The sequence below is a fragment of the Muntiacus reevesi genome, chromosome 2 (assembly GCF_963930625.1).
Source record: "Muntiacus reevesi chromosome 2, mMunRee1.1, whole genome shotgun sequence".
Classification (NCBI taxonomy): domain Eukaryota; kingdom Metazoa; phylum Chordata; class Mammalia; order Artiodactyla; family Cervidae; genus Muntiacus; species Muntiacus reevesi.
The window spans coordinates 104,058,176-104,072,207 of NC_089250.1; the positions used below are offsets into that span (position 1 = coordinate 104,058,176).

General features: G+C 36.2%; 1 protein-coding gene across 4 annotated transcripts in view; it reads right to left on the reverse strand.

The window, feature by feature from the left end:
* Positions 1-253: 253 nt before the first annotated feature.
* Positions 254-14,032, reverse strand: part of DNA2 (DNA replication helicase/nuclease 2) — a 38,742-nt gene continuing 24,963 nt past the window's right edge. Inside the window, exons 10-21 of one of the 4 annotated variants that reach the window (XM_065922456.1) lie at positions 13,502-13,732; positions 10,083-10,199; positions 9,893-10,002; positions 9,313-9,422; positions 8,154-8,378; positions 6,794-6,987; positions 6,612-6,701; positions 6,325-6,529; positions 4,658-4,747; positions 3,792-3,974; positions 2,039-2,187; positions 254-1,421 (exon numbers count right to left, since the gene is read on the reverse strand). In XM_065922456.1, the coding sequence (XP_065778528.1) occupies positions 1,355-1,421; positions 2,039-2,187; positions 3,792-3,974; positions 4,658-4,747; positions 6,325-6,529; positions 6,612-6,701; positions 6,794-6,987; positions 8,154-8,378; positions 9,313-9,422; positions 9,893-10,002; positions 10,083-10,199; positions 13,502-13,732 (1,771 nt within the window). In that variant the 3' untranslated portion in view covers positions 254-1,354. Of the gene's footprint in view, positions 1,422-2,038; positions 3,975-4,657; positions 4,748-6,324; positions 6,530-6,611; positions 6,702-6,793; positions 6,988-8,153; positions 8,379-9,312; positions 9,423-9,892; positions 10,003-10,082; positions 10,200-13,501; positions 13,733-14,032 lie in introns of those variants that run through there. The other 3 variants (XR_010661514.1, XM_065922457.1, XM_065922458.1) reach the window with 3 other exon arrangements.

Below are 14,032 nucleotides of genomic sequence, written 5' to 3' on the forward strand. Positions count from 1 at the left end.
AATTATCTTAGATTCCTTCCTGTGATATAAATTAATGATAACCAACCAATATTTAAGCCTTATCTCTGCAACTTCCTTGTTTTTCCTGTCGAATCCATAGTCTCTCCATGATCAGCTCCGTCCTATGCATGTCAGTACTCCTTGGTTTCAGCTTTAGAACATCGCCAATATTTCACTTCGCAATACTGGAAAAAATGGCGGACAACCCTGGACTTAATTATTATTTAGTATTAATCATTGACACAGTGAGATCTTAAGAGTAAAAAAAAATTTATTTAATAAAAACATCAAATTATAATTTTTTAAAAAACATGTGCGGTAGAGGCAACAATTTTTAATGTACTTTTCATTAAGAAAAAAAAAAAACTGAGAGAAATGAGAGATCCTCCCCCAAAGCTAGATATACTAATGTTAAAATTGGTCATCATATAAGTAACCAAGCACCTTGAGATAATTCTGTTTTATAAAACATCTTCAAAAAAGGAAAATTGACTAATGCCCCAAAACAAAGGGGCATATGAACATGAATAGGTGAAAATAGGGATACATCTTTTTTATTTGTTATCAATTCAGCAAAATTTTTTCCCAAAAGAATAATAAGAATTATTTTCTTAAATATCAAAATCTACTCTAAAACACTAAAAACTGAAAATAAAAAGTAGGAGAGGAAGGGGAACTAACTAGGAGAGTAAGGGAAATTAATTGGAAATAATAAATTTATAAGTAATAATTTAAAACACTAAGTATAAGTTTTTTTAAAACATCTCTGATTCCAGAAAGCAAAAGTCAGGGAAAAAACAGCAAAATGGCCTTTGGATCAGGGATCTCAAAATACAGAAGAGAATCATACTTTTCATTATCACAAGATTGTGCTTAAATGACAAAAACAAATCCCTTTTCTTACCTGGTCTTTCAAATAAACAAAACAGGATAAAAATCTACAAGATCAAATTAATCTTGAAAATTTAAACTTAAAAGTTTAAACTTCAGATTGAAAAGTTAATCTATCTTTAAAAGCTGGTGGAAATGTATCAAACTCTACGTTTTACAGAGACACGTTTATAATGTCTATAAATTTAGACTTTTTAGTTTTGGGTACACCTGTACTGAAAAAATAAATCCTATGTTAAATGTTGTATGGTTATGTTTAACAAGGTTATACCAAAAAAATAAATAAAACCAAAAACTGGAACTCTGAATGAGTATATATATTTACATCATTTCTTACCCTTGGGATAAAAGTTATCATCACAGTGTAACCAGTCACTGATTTTATAGCATGTCCAAATTATAAATAATAGGCAATAGTTAGAGGAGATCATCATGGTATGAAAAAAGCAAGGAAAACAGTGCTTTATTTTCTTTGAAAATCACCTAATAGATGACAAAGGCTTTCATGTTCTCCTGATGGAAGATCAATGATATAAAATAAATTAAGGAAGATATATTTAACACAATGTGGAATTACGTAAAAACACATGACATTATTATTTAACATTCTCTAATTCTGTTTTAACAAGGCTACTAGAAAATTTGTATTTTTATAACATTCTATGGATAATAATGTACTTAAGCAATATGATTTACCTGTCTTAGTGTGAGACCTTCATATAATTTTTTAAAGAGATGATCTATTTTTAAAATTATCTATGACATGATAAGAAATAATCTTCATTTTTAAATATAATACTTTGTTCTAGATGCATATTTTTTTAAGGTTATCGAAGTGAGAGGAACCTGAAGGGATACCAGTTTTCCTAGATGTGTTCTAGGCAACATGCACCCTGTTTCTGAGGCGAGAAATCAAGTCCCTTTGTTTCCCCTTTCTCATTTCACAAACTACTCTTCTCCATCACCTTCATTATTTCACTTTTTGCTTAAAATTAGTTACTGTGAATTGTTTTCTTTTTCCTTTGTGGAATCAGGTCTTTTGAAATAAGCCCATGGAAAACACAAGATACTGAGTTTTAACTGATACAAATATATAACGTACTCACACAGTACAATCGAATGTGACCATATACAAAACAAAAAGGATATTAATTTTTCTGAATTTAGATGATTAAGTAGCTTCCCCAAAGGAGGATAACGGCTTAGTGAGGGCACACATCCCAGGAGAATCAGCTTATGTTTGGCTCTGGTTATAGCAACATTAAGACGTCGCCAATCTTTCAACAGTTCACCTAGCTGAAAGAAATATAATTTTCATTCTTTGGGTTTTCTTATTTGAGTTTTTTTCTAAAAAAGAACAGTTTTTATCGAGCCATCTTCCGACTTTCAAAAACATCGCAAAAAAGATTCATCAACACATTCAAAGTGCAGACAGTTGGGAAAGAAAACTTGCCCATGATGCCAACCTCAAGTATTTTATCGTGGGTGTAATATCCATGGGGCTTCCCCAGTGGCTCAGTGGTAAAGACTCTGCCTACCAGTGTAGGAGACATGGGTTCGATCCCTGGGTCGGGAAGATCCCCTGGAGAAGGAAATGGCAACCCACTCCAGTATTCTTGCCTGGGACATCCCATGGACAGAGGAGCTAGGCAGGCTACAGTCCAGAGGGTCGCAAAAGAGTTAGACACAACTTAGCAACTAAACAACAACAACAATGATATCTTCGCCATAATTTTAAATGATTAAATATGTATAATGAAAATATATTTAAAAATTTTAAATATATAAAAAAATAAATTTTAGGGACTTCCTTGGCAATCCAGTGTTTCAAACATTAAATACATATCATAAAGAACTGAAGTTGTCTCCCATTATTGTAATATTGTTTTTAAATGTAATAAAAACTTATAGAAGACTCAAAGGAGTGGTTAAATATACCATGATCCATATATACGATGGAAAACTTTGCACCTTTAAGAGAAGAATGAAATCTCTTTCTGTGTAATGACATGTAAAGCTCTCCAAGCTATATTATTAATTGGAAAAAGCAAAGTCCAGAATAGTGTATATATTACCTTTTGTGCACAAAGGAGGGAAACATCAATACTGATTCATGCGCTTACATATGCTTAAATAAATTCTAGAAGGTTAGCAAAAACAAACAATCCAAAAAACCAAACATGTGAGGGTAAGAATTGAGTAGAAGAGTAACAGGGAAGAAGGGAGACTTTTTACTCTGTGTATTTTAAAAACTATATGCAGGTATCACATAGTCAAGAAAAATAAGTCAAGGAGAGATAAAAACGCAAAAAACAGTCTGGAATTATATACAACTTTGAAAGGAAGCTAGGAAAGTTTATATGTTTAAAATGCTCCAAACATAATAACCAAAAGGTGGAGCAAACCAAATGTCCACTAATGGATGAATAGATAAAAGATGTGGTATATACATGCAATGAAATAATAATCAGCCTTTAAAAGAAAATTCTGTTACATGCTACAATATGGATGAACCTTGAGACATTATGACAAGTGAAATAAGCCACCTACAAAAGGACAAATACTGTCTGATTCCACTTATGTGGAAAATTCACGAATTCATAAAATTCTGTCAAATTCACAGAGATAGAGAAGTTGCTGACAGAAAATGAAAAGAGAGGGAATAAGGGAGTGGTTATTCATGGATATAGAATTTGTTTGGCAAAATGAAAACATTCTGGAGGTCAACTGCATACTGAATATACTTCATACCTGTGAACTGTACACTTAAAGACAGTTATGACGGCAAATTTTATGTTATGTGGTTTTTTAACATAATTTTAAAGAAGAGAGGTAAACAATGTCCCAAACAAATAGAAAATAAAAATCAGAAAGCAAAGCAGAAAACACAATTAACTCACAGTTCCATCTTCATTGCTTCTAACAAAAGATACTAGAATGATACTTTTGTCTCTTCCTTGGTACCTGTCAACTGTATTAACTTCAACCATCCCAAAAGAAGAATGTGCCAATAAGTCATTGATGACCTTTAACTGCTGCCTGTATGGTGCAATGATACCAATATCAGAGGGTTTACAACCAGCCTGTTTTAAACAGAAAAGAAAAACAAAACAAAACAAAAAACAGAAAAGAACACAATTTAAAATGAAAAAAATCCTGACTTTTGTTATTTAAGCTTTACTAAATTTATTAAATAAAATGTTTACATAATGTGACAACTGATGTTTATAATACATGTTCCTATGTATAACACGTGTTCCTACAAGAAGGAAATAAATTATTGAATTACTCTAAGGCTACATCTACATTTCCTGAGAGGAAATAATTTCCTTGAACACTGCTCCCTGAATTTTTAGAAGTTCGCAGCAATATAATGGTTTGTATGCCACCAGAGCAATGATGTCATACCAAAAAAAGTACAAAGAAATAAATTGTACTTTCTGCTCTCCCTTTTCACTCAAGTTTCCAATCTCCAATCATACTGACTTCTGCACTAAATCGACACAATCAGAATTATCTGATGTTACAGAGAGTTATCCTAAGTGGAAACCCAAAATGCCATTACTGTATTAGATACAGTAATTATTGTCTTAGATATAGTAATTACTGTCTTAGATAAATGTTCTCAAAATAAAAACATTCAGGCTTCAGTCCTCTTATCTTAATCAACAAAAGTTAATACTAGATCTAAAGTTCCTTGAATTCTAACATCCTATTACTCTGCACCTTAATATTAATTTGCCCTCAAAATCCAATTCTAAGTTACCTTAATAAACATTGAGGTCAGGAAAACAATGAGTTTGGCTTCCATTATATTACTGACACCTCCCTTTTCCACTTGTTCTGGTGCTGGAACCTAAACAGAAAAACGCACGTCCTGCTTGAGAAACAATCTCTGAAGTAAAGAGTACTGTCAGTATACAAGTGGTCACAGAGACAGTACTACCAGATATGGACACAGATGAAAAATATTTTCATCTTAAAGTTGAATGTAAAAGAACTGACAAAAATGAATGATATTAGTCACTTTTAGAAGGAAACCCATCTTAAACATGATACATAAAGTTCATACTAAAACCTCTATGAAAGTTGACCATATACTGAGCTTCACATACATTACATTGTTATCCCCCATTTTATAGGCATCAAAGGCCAGAAGAGATTAAGTAACCTGCCCGAGCCTTACAGTACACTATGGCACTAAGATTCAACTTAGATCTGGCTCCAATATCTGCGTTCTTTCCATTTCCTTGTTACTTTTTATACAAATGATAGAGCAATAAAGTTACCTAGGTTCTACTACCCCTAATAGAAATTTTAAAGAATTATTTGGCTCCTATGACATCCCAACATCACCTTGATTAATTTTAATATAACTTATTTGGAATCCTGATGCCAAGGGACAGGAAATGTGAGTAGCAAAAATAAAGACTCTGAACAATCACTGGTGAGATTAATAATTATAACTTTAACAGATTAGAGTTGTGGTTTATAAAAGCAGTCATATCAACTATACCTCAATAAAAAAATAAAATAAAAATTTTAATTACATAAAACTATAAAAGCAGTCATTTGTAAGATCAGTTTATCTGAATAAATTTTCCAGAGTCTGCCTGCTCTTCAATGTTGATTCTTCATTCTGAAACACTAGAGCAATGTCCAAGACAATGAAAATTCCAGCATGATACATGAATGGTAAGGCCCTATTTTTAGCAACCAACTGCTGACTCCATCCATCTTAATAACAAAATATATAATTATATTAAGAATGATATGCATAGATCAAATTGATGACTATATTTTTAGTTGAACTTATGTAAAGATTTCCAAATCAATAATGAGAAGCAGTATATAAAACAAACTGTAGGAACACAGAGTCAAAGCTTTATTCTTAGTTCCTAGAAATAAGAATCAAGTCATTTAAAGTCCTTGTGCAGATTTTTTGTTTAATGATAAATTTGTAAAGAGGTCTCTGGGTGCATATGTGGGAGCAGGAGACACATGGGAAATCTCTGTACTTTTAGCTCAGTTTTGCTGTGGGCCTAAAACTGCTCTAGAACATAAAGTCTATTTTTTTAAAAAAAGGTCCCGAAAAGGACATCAGTTTATCTTACCTTCTGTCCATTTGTAAACCCAAACTTTGGACAGTATCAATGCCAATTATTTTTCTAGGAAATGTAATTATACACTTGTGTTCACTTTCTAGCTTTCCTACTTCAAAACAATTTGACATCTATCAATCATCAGAATAAACTTCCTCCCAAAGATAGTGAATCTATAGAAAGAAAATATTCTTTTGTGTGAAAGCACAAGAAGCACACTAGTTTTAACTGATAAGCTGTAATGAAGCAATCACTATTGAAACTGAGGAATTTAAGTAATAGGGCAAATGGAGAAGAATGAAGGAAACATTAGTTTTTGTGTGTGTTTTACCTTATGTGTATTAAGAAAACAGACAGGATTGTTTGGCTCGAATGCTCCAACCAGCCAAGGATTTTCTGAATAATCAGCATAAAACTCCAGTTCCAGCTTTACATCTTTAAAGTTAGGTAGGTTTATCATTGCATTGGCCACTTTATCTGATCCACACTCCAGCTTTCCTTCGTATGTCAGTTTATTACTTAAGGACATAATTTTACTAAGGGAATTACAAAAATAATTTTAGTTTGATGATGAACACAAATATGAAAATCACTCATAGCTGACACTGTTACAAATACCTGTTCATTCTGTATTGCACAGTTAACTGTACAACTGCATTCTTGTTCTGCTCCAGCCTCTTGAATAAGCTTTCACTCATGCCAAGAGCTCTGTCAACAAATCAAACTCAGGATTATTAGTCTACTGATATCATCCCTTATAAAGTATCTAGTTTAAAACTGAAACTTTAATGTCCGCTTACCTTGCTTCACGGTTTAGCACCAGGGGAGGAAGCTGCTGATGGTCCCCCACCAACACAAATTTCCGTGAAAAAAAAAGTGGCCCTAGGCAAATAGGCTGGCTAATTTGAGAGGCTTCATCCACTATACAAAAATCAAAAGTTTTACGAGAAAATATGGGATGGTTTATTCCCATACATGTTGTTGCAACTATAAGCTAAACACAAAGAAAAAAAATAGATCAGTAATTTAATATGTCCAAGAAACAGACCTTGTTTTTCCTGTTTGAAATTAAAAGATCAAAAAAGAGCTCTTCGTCCCCCCAAACAGATATCCCCAATATTTTTTAATTTAGAAACACAACATGCAAAAATTTTTTATTTTTTTTTCTATAAATTTTTAAAAATCAAGTTAATTTTCCAGACACGATAACAATACTCAAGTTTGGATATATCGAAATGGAAATCTGAACATTTCAAGAGGCAGTAAGTTAATGAATTTTTTTTTTAATGTGAACTAGGACTTCACTTCTGGGAAGATGGAGTACTTTTCCCTCCCACAAAGTATAACTAAAAGCCCTGGACATTATATATAAAACTATAAAGCCTCTGAACGGTGGAGAAAAGGTAACTCAGCTAGAGACCTTGGGACGTGAGGAAAGCACAGTAGCTTGCTCCCTTGGTTTTCTTTTTGCCTCCCATATCCCAGATTTCAGACATTTGGACATTAGGCTGAGTGAAAAACTCCAATCCCAAAAGATCACCTAACAATATGTGAAACCAAGCAGGACTTCACGGGGCCCTCCTGGGCACAAAAGCCTCTCTAGGTCCCTCATTTCTTATTTGTAGGATAAAAGCTTCAGCCTCCTAGATCTGCTCAGAGTTCCACAGGGCAGATTCATAAGCCCCTTTTAACCATGCCTGAGTTCATGCTAATATGGTGACTTTCTTGCATTCTGTGAGTCATTCAAGCAAATTATGGAACCCAAGGAGGAAGATACAGGAATCCCCAAGATGAGCACAGGAGATCTGAACTTGCAATTCAGAAATGAAGTAGGGAACAGTTTCATGGGGCTGAGCCCTTAACCTGTAGAGCCTGCACTAACTCTATGTAGTTAGTGTCAGAAGTGTGAGTAGAGAGAAACAGAGTTTTCCTTTACCAGGATATTTTAAACTAGAAGATGGGAGCCTTGAAAAATAGACCAGAAACCTTGTTTCAGCTCAGAAGCAAAGAGCAAACTAAAACTCATAAACTGGTCCTATGGTTTATATAAATTAATCTGCAAATTCGGTCAATGTAATTGAATTTCTCAAAGTGCCATTTCTCCCCTCATTCTGACAGCAAAAATTACTGTCAGTATGATTATACAATAATTGTACTTACTTGACTATTGTAGAGTTCTTCTAGAAGAGCTAAAGATTTAATGGACTTTGATCTGCAAATTTCCTCCTCTGTAAATTTTTGGATATTGGGATGTACCTTCTGAATCTGACCCAAGCGCAAAAATCCCATTTTAAACTTTGCTAACTTCAAAAGAATATTGTCAACAGCAGAGTGTGTATAGCTGGTCAACAAAACACTAAAACCACAGGCATAGAGAATTCTTACCTATTAATAAACAAAAGAATGGAAAAGAGCATTACTTTTAGCTCCCGATAATTTTTAACATTTATATTTTTCAAAAAGAATTAGAAAACTTAACTAAGAGCCAAGCCAAGTAACTTTTTATTTCCTTTGATTTTTTTTTTGACTGCACAGCTCAAGGGATCTTAGTTCCCCCACCAGGGATCGAACCTGGGACCTTGGCAGTGAAAGCATAGACTCCTAACCAATGGACTGCCAAGGAATTCCCCAAAGTAACTTTAAAAAAAATTATAAAGCCAAAATGTCTTATGAAAGTAACATGACATTATTATCATGTTATCAATGATATGTTACCAATATATTATTTATATCATGACAAAATTGAGTACATAAAAACTTTTGACTAGTGCCTGACATAAAGTATCAATCAGTAAATATGTGGTGCCATCATCATCATCATTCTAAGACAGCTCAGAACTTTACTGACATGAAAAAAAAATTTTTTTTCAATAAGAATCTGTATCAGGGACTTCACTAGCGGTCCAGTGGCTAAGATTCTGTGCTCCCAATGCAAGCGGCCCAAGTTCGGTCCCTGGTCAGAGAACTAGATTCCACATGCCACAACTAATGATCCCGAAGGTTACAACTTCTGGTGCAGCCAAATATATAAATAATTCTTTAAAAAAAAAAAGAATCTATTTCAACCTCCTCATACAACTTGTCATTTTTTAAAGAGAGGAAAACACAGAGATTTTACATAACCTTAAATGCAAGGTATATATAAGATGATTACAACTATTGGTATTGAGCTTTTCAATTTCTCGTGTCATTCTTAGTTTGAAACAAAGACATTTTGATTTGAAATTCAGCCCTTTTGATATCCAGTATCACGTTCTCTGAACTGAAGAGAAGTGGATTTAAATACCCAGTTTCTAAGCAAAAGAGTAGTAATTCTTACGAGAGTGCATATTGTAGTTGTTTTTCCTGTTCCAGGCATACCCACGATGAGGGTGTAGTCTTTTGAAAGAAGTACCTTTTTCATGGCTTGCCTCTGAGGCTTATTCAAACCTACATTTAAATTTAAAAATAACAGGAATAAGATTGTTGAATTTTCAATGAGCAACTTAACTACTTTATAAGAAAAGCAGCCTCTGTTGTAGTCTTTTCTTCAATAGTCTTCTCAAAGTAAGGAAATGTCATGGTGATATTAAAAGTCACATGTAAACTACTTCCAAAGAGATGCTGTCTAAAAACCATAATTAGAAGCTTAATAAATTATTAAATAAATAATTAAGCAATTATTAATAATTAAATAAACAAATATATAAGAAACAATTATTAAATACGTGTAACTCTATGGCTGATTCATATCAATGTATGACAAAACCCACTGAAAAATTAAAAAAAATTAAAAAAAATTAAAAAAAGAAACAATTATTAAATAATTAATAAATTAAGACACTAGACTCTAATATAGATTAAATTATAAATAGAACCAAGAAAAATTAATGGACACAGGCATGCTGATTATAACATACCTTTCAGAATGCAGGCAACTGTGTCCTTTGCATCATGTGGAAGAACAGAACTGAGGTAGGATATAAACTGCGGTTCACGCAAGTCAATGATTAAATCTCGAAGTTTTTGGCTGAAAAGCAAAAAAAAAATGTTTTTAATAATATTCCTCAGGAAACTTGAGTAATATTCAGATTCTTTATTGTTACAAACCTGGCATGAGTATTTTCCATCAGTTTAGAAAGATTTCCTAATGGGGTATCTATATCACAATTTTTTTCTTCCTGGTCCAATCTGAACAAAGTTGATTCTGGGAGTCCTGACAAGTTCCTGAAACAGCAAAACGTATGTATGTGAATATTTTTCATTTAACATAGTCAGTGGGTCGGTATAAGAAATGTGTTGCTGTCTGATGATTCAGCAGATAAGAATCTTCCTGCCAGTGCAAGGGACATGGGTTTGATCCCTGGTCCGGGAAGATTCCACATGCTGCAGAACTACTGAGACTGCTCTAAGTTCACCTGTAGAGCCTGGGAACTGCAACTACTGAGCCCGAACGCTGCAACTACTGAAGTCTTTGCACCTAGAACCTGTGCTCCGAAACAAGAGAAGCCACCACAATGAGAAGCCCATACAGTGCAACTAGGGAGTAGCCCCACTCTCTGCAACCAGAGAAAGTCCATGCACAGTAATGAAGATCCCAGTGCAACCCAAAATAAAAAGAAATAAAAAGTAAATGGGCCAGAATCACTATGAAAATGGCTACCAGCCCCTAATACATACTTGCCAACCAAAGGCAGGATAGGGTCCTGGATTGGGGAGCAAATAGAGTAGGGGAAGGCAAAAGGCACCGAAGTCAATGCAGTGAAGGGACTTTCCTGGTGGTCCAGTGGCTGAGACTCTGAGCTCCCACTGTAGGGGCTCAGGTTCAATCCCTGGTTGGAGAACTAGATCCTACGTGCCACAACTAAAACTCTCGCATGCTGCATCTAAGACCTGGAGCAGCCAAACAAATAAATTGAAAAAGGTGTGGGGGGGGGGCACAGTTAATAATCCAAAACCTACAACATCTGCTGACAACTCACTTGGCCTTCCTTGAACTTCAAGTGGGCTCACCACCCCCAGCAGGATCCTGAGCACATGGCCCCTGCCTCCTCAGACCTGGAGTACATGTCTCTTTCCCCAAGGCTTCTCCCACTACTCTTATCAGGCTAACCTGCGATGTTCCTGAGGTCCCTTCCATGGTCCTCTGTACTGTTCTTTCTTGTCATTTCCCCACTGGTCCCATGCCTCCGCCTGAGTCTGAATCCCAAATCTACATCACCAGGCCTAACCTCACATTCCTCTCCTACCCCATTTCTCACCCAAGCTTCAGTTTTGAATGTCCAGCAAGCAGCAAGATCTTTCCACTGAGTTAAAACTCAGGCAGTGAAAGTCTGCAAAACTGAACAACTCTTTATCCCTGCTGAAGCCTTATCCTCCTCCTGTGGACCTGACCTCAGGTAATGACTCTTGCATCTACATGACTGTCTTGATTCTTCCCTCTCCCACCCTGCAGATCCAATCAGGATCTCAGTGTCAGACAATTTTACTTTCCAAATACTTCTCAAAGGCATTCCACCTTCTCCGTCAAAACCACCTTGCCCTCAATCACCTCAAGTCTGGGCCACTATAGCAGGTGCCTGGTGTCTCTGCTTTCAGTTTTGCCTCCACTGATTAACTCTATTCTCCGCAGTGCATTCACAGAAAAAATGCAAATCTGACTATCATTCTTCTGTTCACTTAACATGGTATATAAGCCCTTCTATGACCTGACCTCTCCAATAACTCCTTTATCTTTTACATTCCAGAAAGTAAATTAGTACCTACACTTTCCAGAACACCCCGCCTCACACCATCAGGCCTGTCCACACCTCGTCCCCTCTGTCTGGTATATTCCTCCCACACTGCTTCAGAGGACTAACATTCACCCACAGGATGAAGATCTAGAACGACCGTTTTCACTCGCCTTCCCCGAGCCACCAAAAACTGGGTTAAATGCCTCTCCTGTTTTCCCATTAATTCAAACACTTGTCATATTAGACTGAAATATATATTTATTTGTTACCCACAAGACTACAAATTCTTCAAGAGTTTGCAACGTATCTAACATATGTTAGGTACTAAATAAATACCTCACAGGACTGACTGAAAGGACTCCTAAGAAACAGCAGAAATATCACAGCTTATACTCCAATATCACGAAACTCGGGCTAGGGCTGGTTACTGCTTAACCAGGATTACTGATTACTGGAGAGCAGGCCTGGACATTTCCACTGCGGTTACCCTCTAGATCCCAATTACTGATCTCCATCCACTGAGAAAGGTGACGCATGCCTGCAAGTAAACGCAAGGAAGGCTGGGGGTCCAAGAAGAGGGGAATACGGATATTAACGAACATGGATATTAGCTTCAACCACAAATTTTCATACCAACTATTCTACAATTTACTTAATATTTTTCTTTAAATTAACTTACTTTGTTTTAATTTATACTTTATATCACAACTATAAATGGAAAAAAGCAATTTGAACAAAATGGTGAGCGCCCAGAGGGCTAAGGAGGAGATATAAGTGTTACAGCCAACACAGGACATCTGTCCTGCCTGCTGCACATGTGGTTGTGAGAATTCTTTAGATAAGATTACATCCATATTGGGCTTCCCGGCTGGCTCAGTGGTAAAGAATCCACCTGCCAATGCAGGACATGCAGGAGACGTGAGTTCAGTCCCTGGGCTGAGAAGCTACCCTGGAGAAGGAAATGGCACCCTACTCCAGAATTCTTACATGGAAAATCCCATGGACAGAGGAGGCTGGTGGGCTACAGTCCCTGGGGTCACAGAGTCAGACACAACTTAGCGACTGAGCACACGCCCACACACACACGTCCACATTACTAATATGTAACACAATGTACTAAACAAAACCGTAGCAGTTGGATAACTGCTAAATGCCGATGCACTACTAGCGGTAAAGAACCTGCCTGCCAACGTAGCAGACGTAAGAGACTAAGGTTCAATCCCTGGGTTAGGAAGATCCCCTGGAGGAGGGCATGGCAACCCACCCCAGGATTCTTGCCTGGAGAATCATCATGGTTAGAGGGGCCTGGCGTGCTACATCCATAGGGCTGCAAAGAGTCGGACACGACTGAAGTGACAGCACGCGCACACTGAACTGTATGTTTAAAATGGTTAATGGTTAATTTTATGATATGCGAATTTTATCTAAAATTTTTTTTTAAAGGCATGAAGCACTGGTACAAGCTACTACATGAAGATGAACCTCAGAAACGGTATGTTAAGTAAAAAAAAGCCAGTCACAAAAGACCACATAGTGTATGAATCAGAAAAGGCAAATCTATAAACATAGAAAGCGAACTGGTGGTTGCCTGGGGCTGGGGGTGACTATAGGGTGTAGGGAGTCTTCCAGGGGCAATGAAAATGCTCTAAAATGGATCTTGGTGCTAACTGCATAGCGTGGTGAATATACTAAGCATCACTGAATTGTATACTTTAAATGTGTGAACTGTATGGTATATGTTTACTTATCAATAAAGCTTTACTCTCCCCACCCAAAAAGGGAACATTTCGTCACCTGTCTAATGAACAGGTTACTGTTGTTGAGTTAATCTCCTTCACATATCCCCTAGACAAGGCAAACAATGTTCTGTCTTCTCCACTTAAAATAATTCTGTCACCTGCCATTAGATTTGTGATGGGTATGGCTCCATTTTTACGCTGGAAATTATGTAAATACTGTCCATCACAAACTGTCTTTACATGTTCTGTTCTAATCAGGCTCCCAATGCAGCTGCCACTCTCCTCCCTATGAAAGAGAAAGAAAAAGAGAAATTAATTTTAAAATACTCTCTCAGGGGACTTCCCTGGTGGTGCAGTGGCAAAGACTTCAGGCTCCCAATGCAGGGGACCTTGGTTTGATCCCTGGTCAGGGCACTAGATCCCACATGCCTCAATGAAAGATTCCGCATGCCACAATGAAGATGGAAGGTCTCATGTGCTGCCAAATAAATAAATAAATATTTATTTAAAAAATAATAATCTCTCGGGACTCCCCTGGTGGTCCAGTGGTTAATACTCACACTCCCGCTGCAGTGAGTATGGGTTT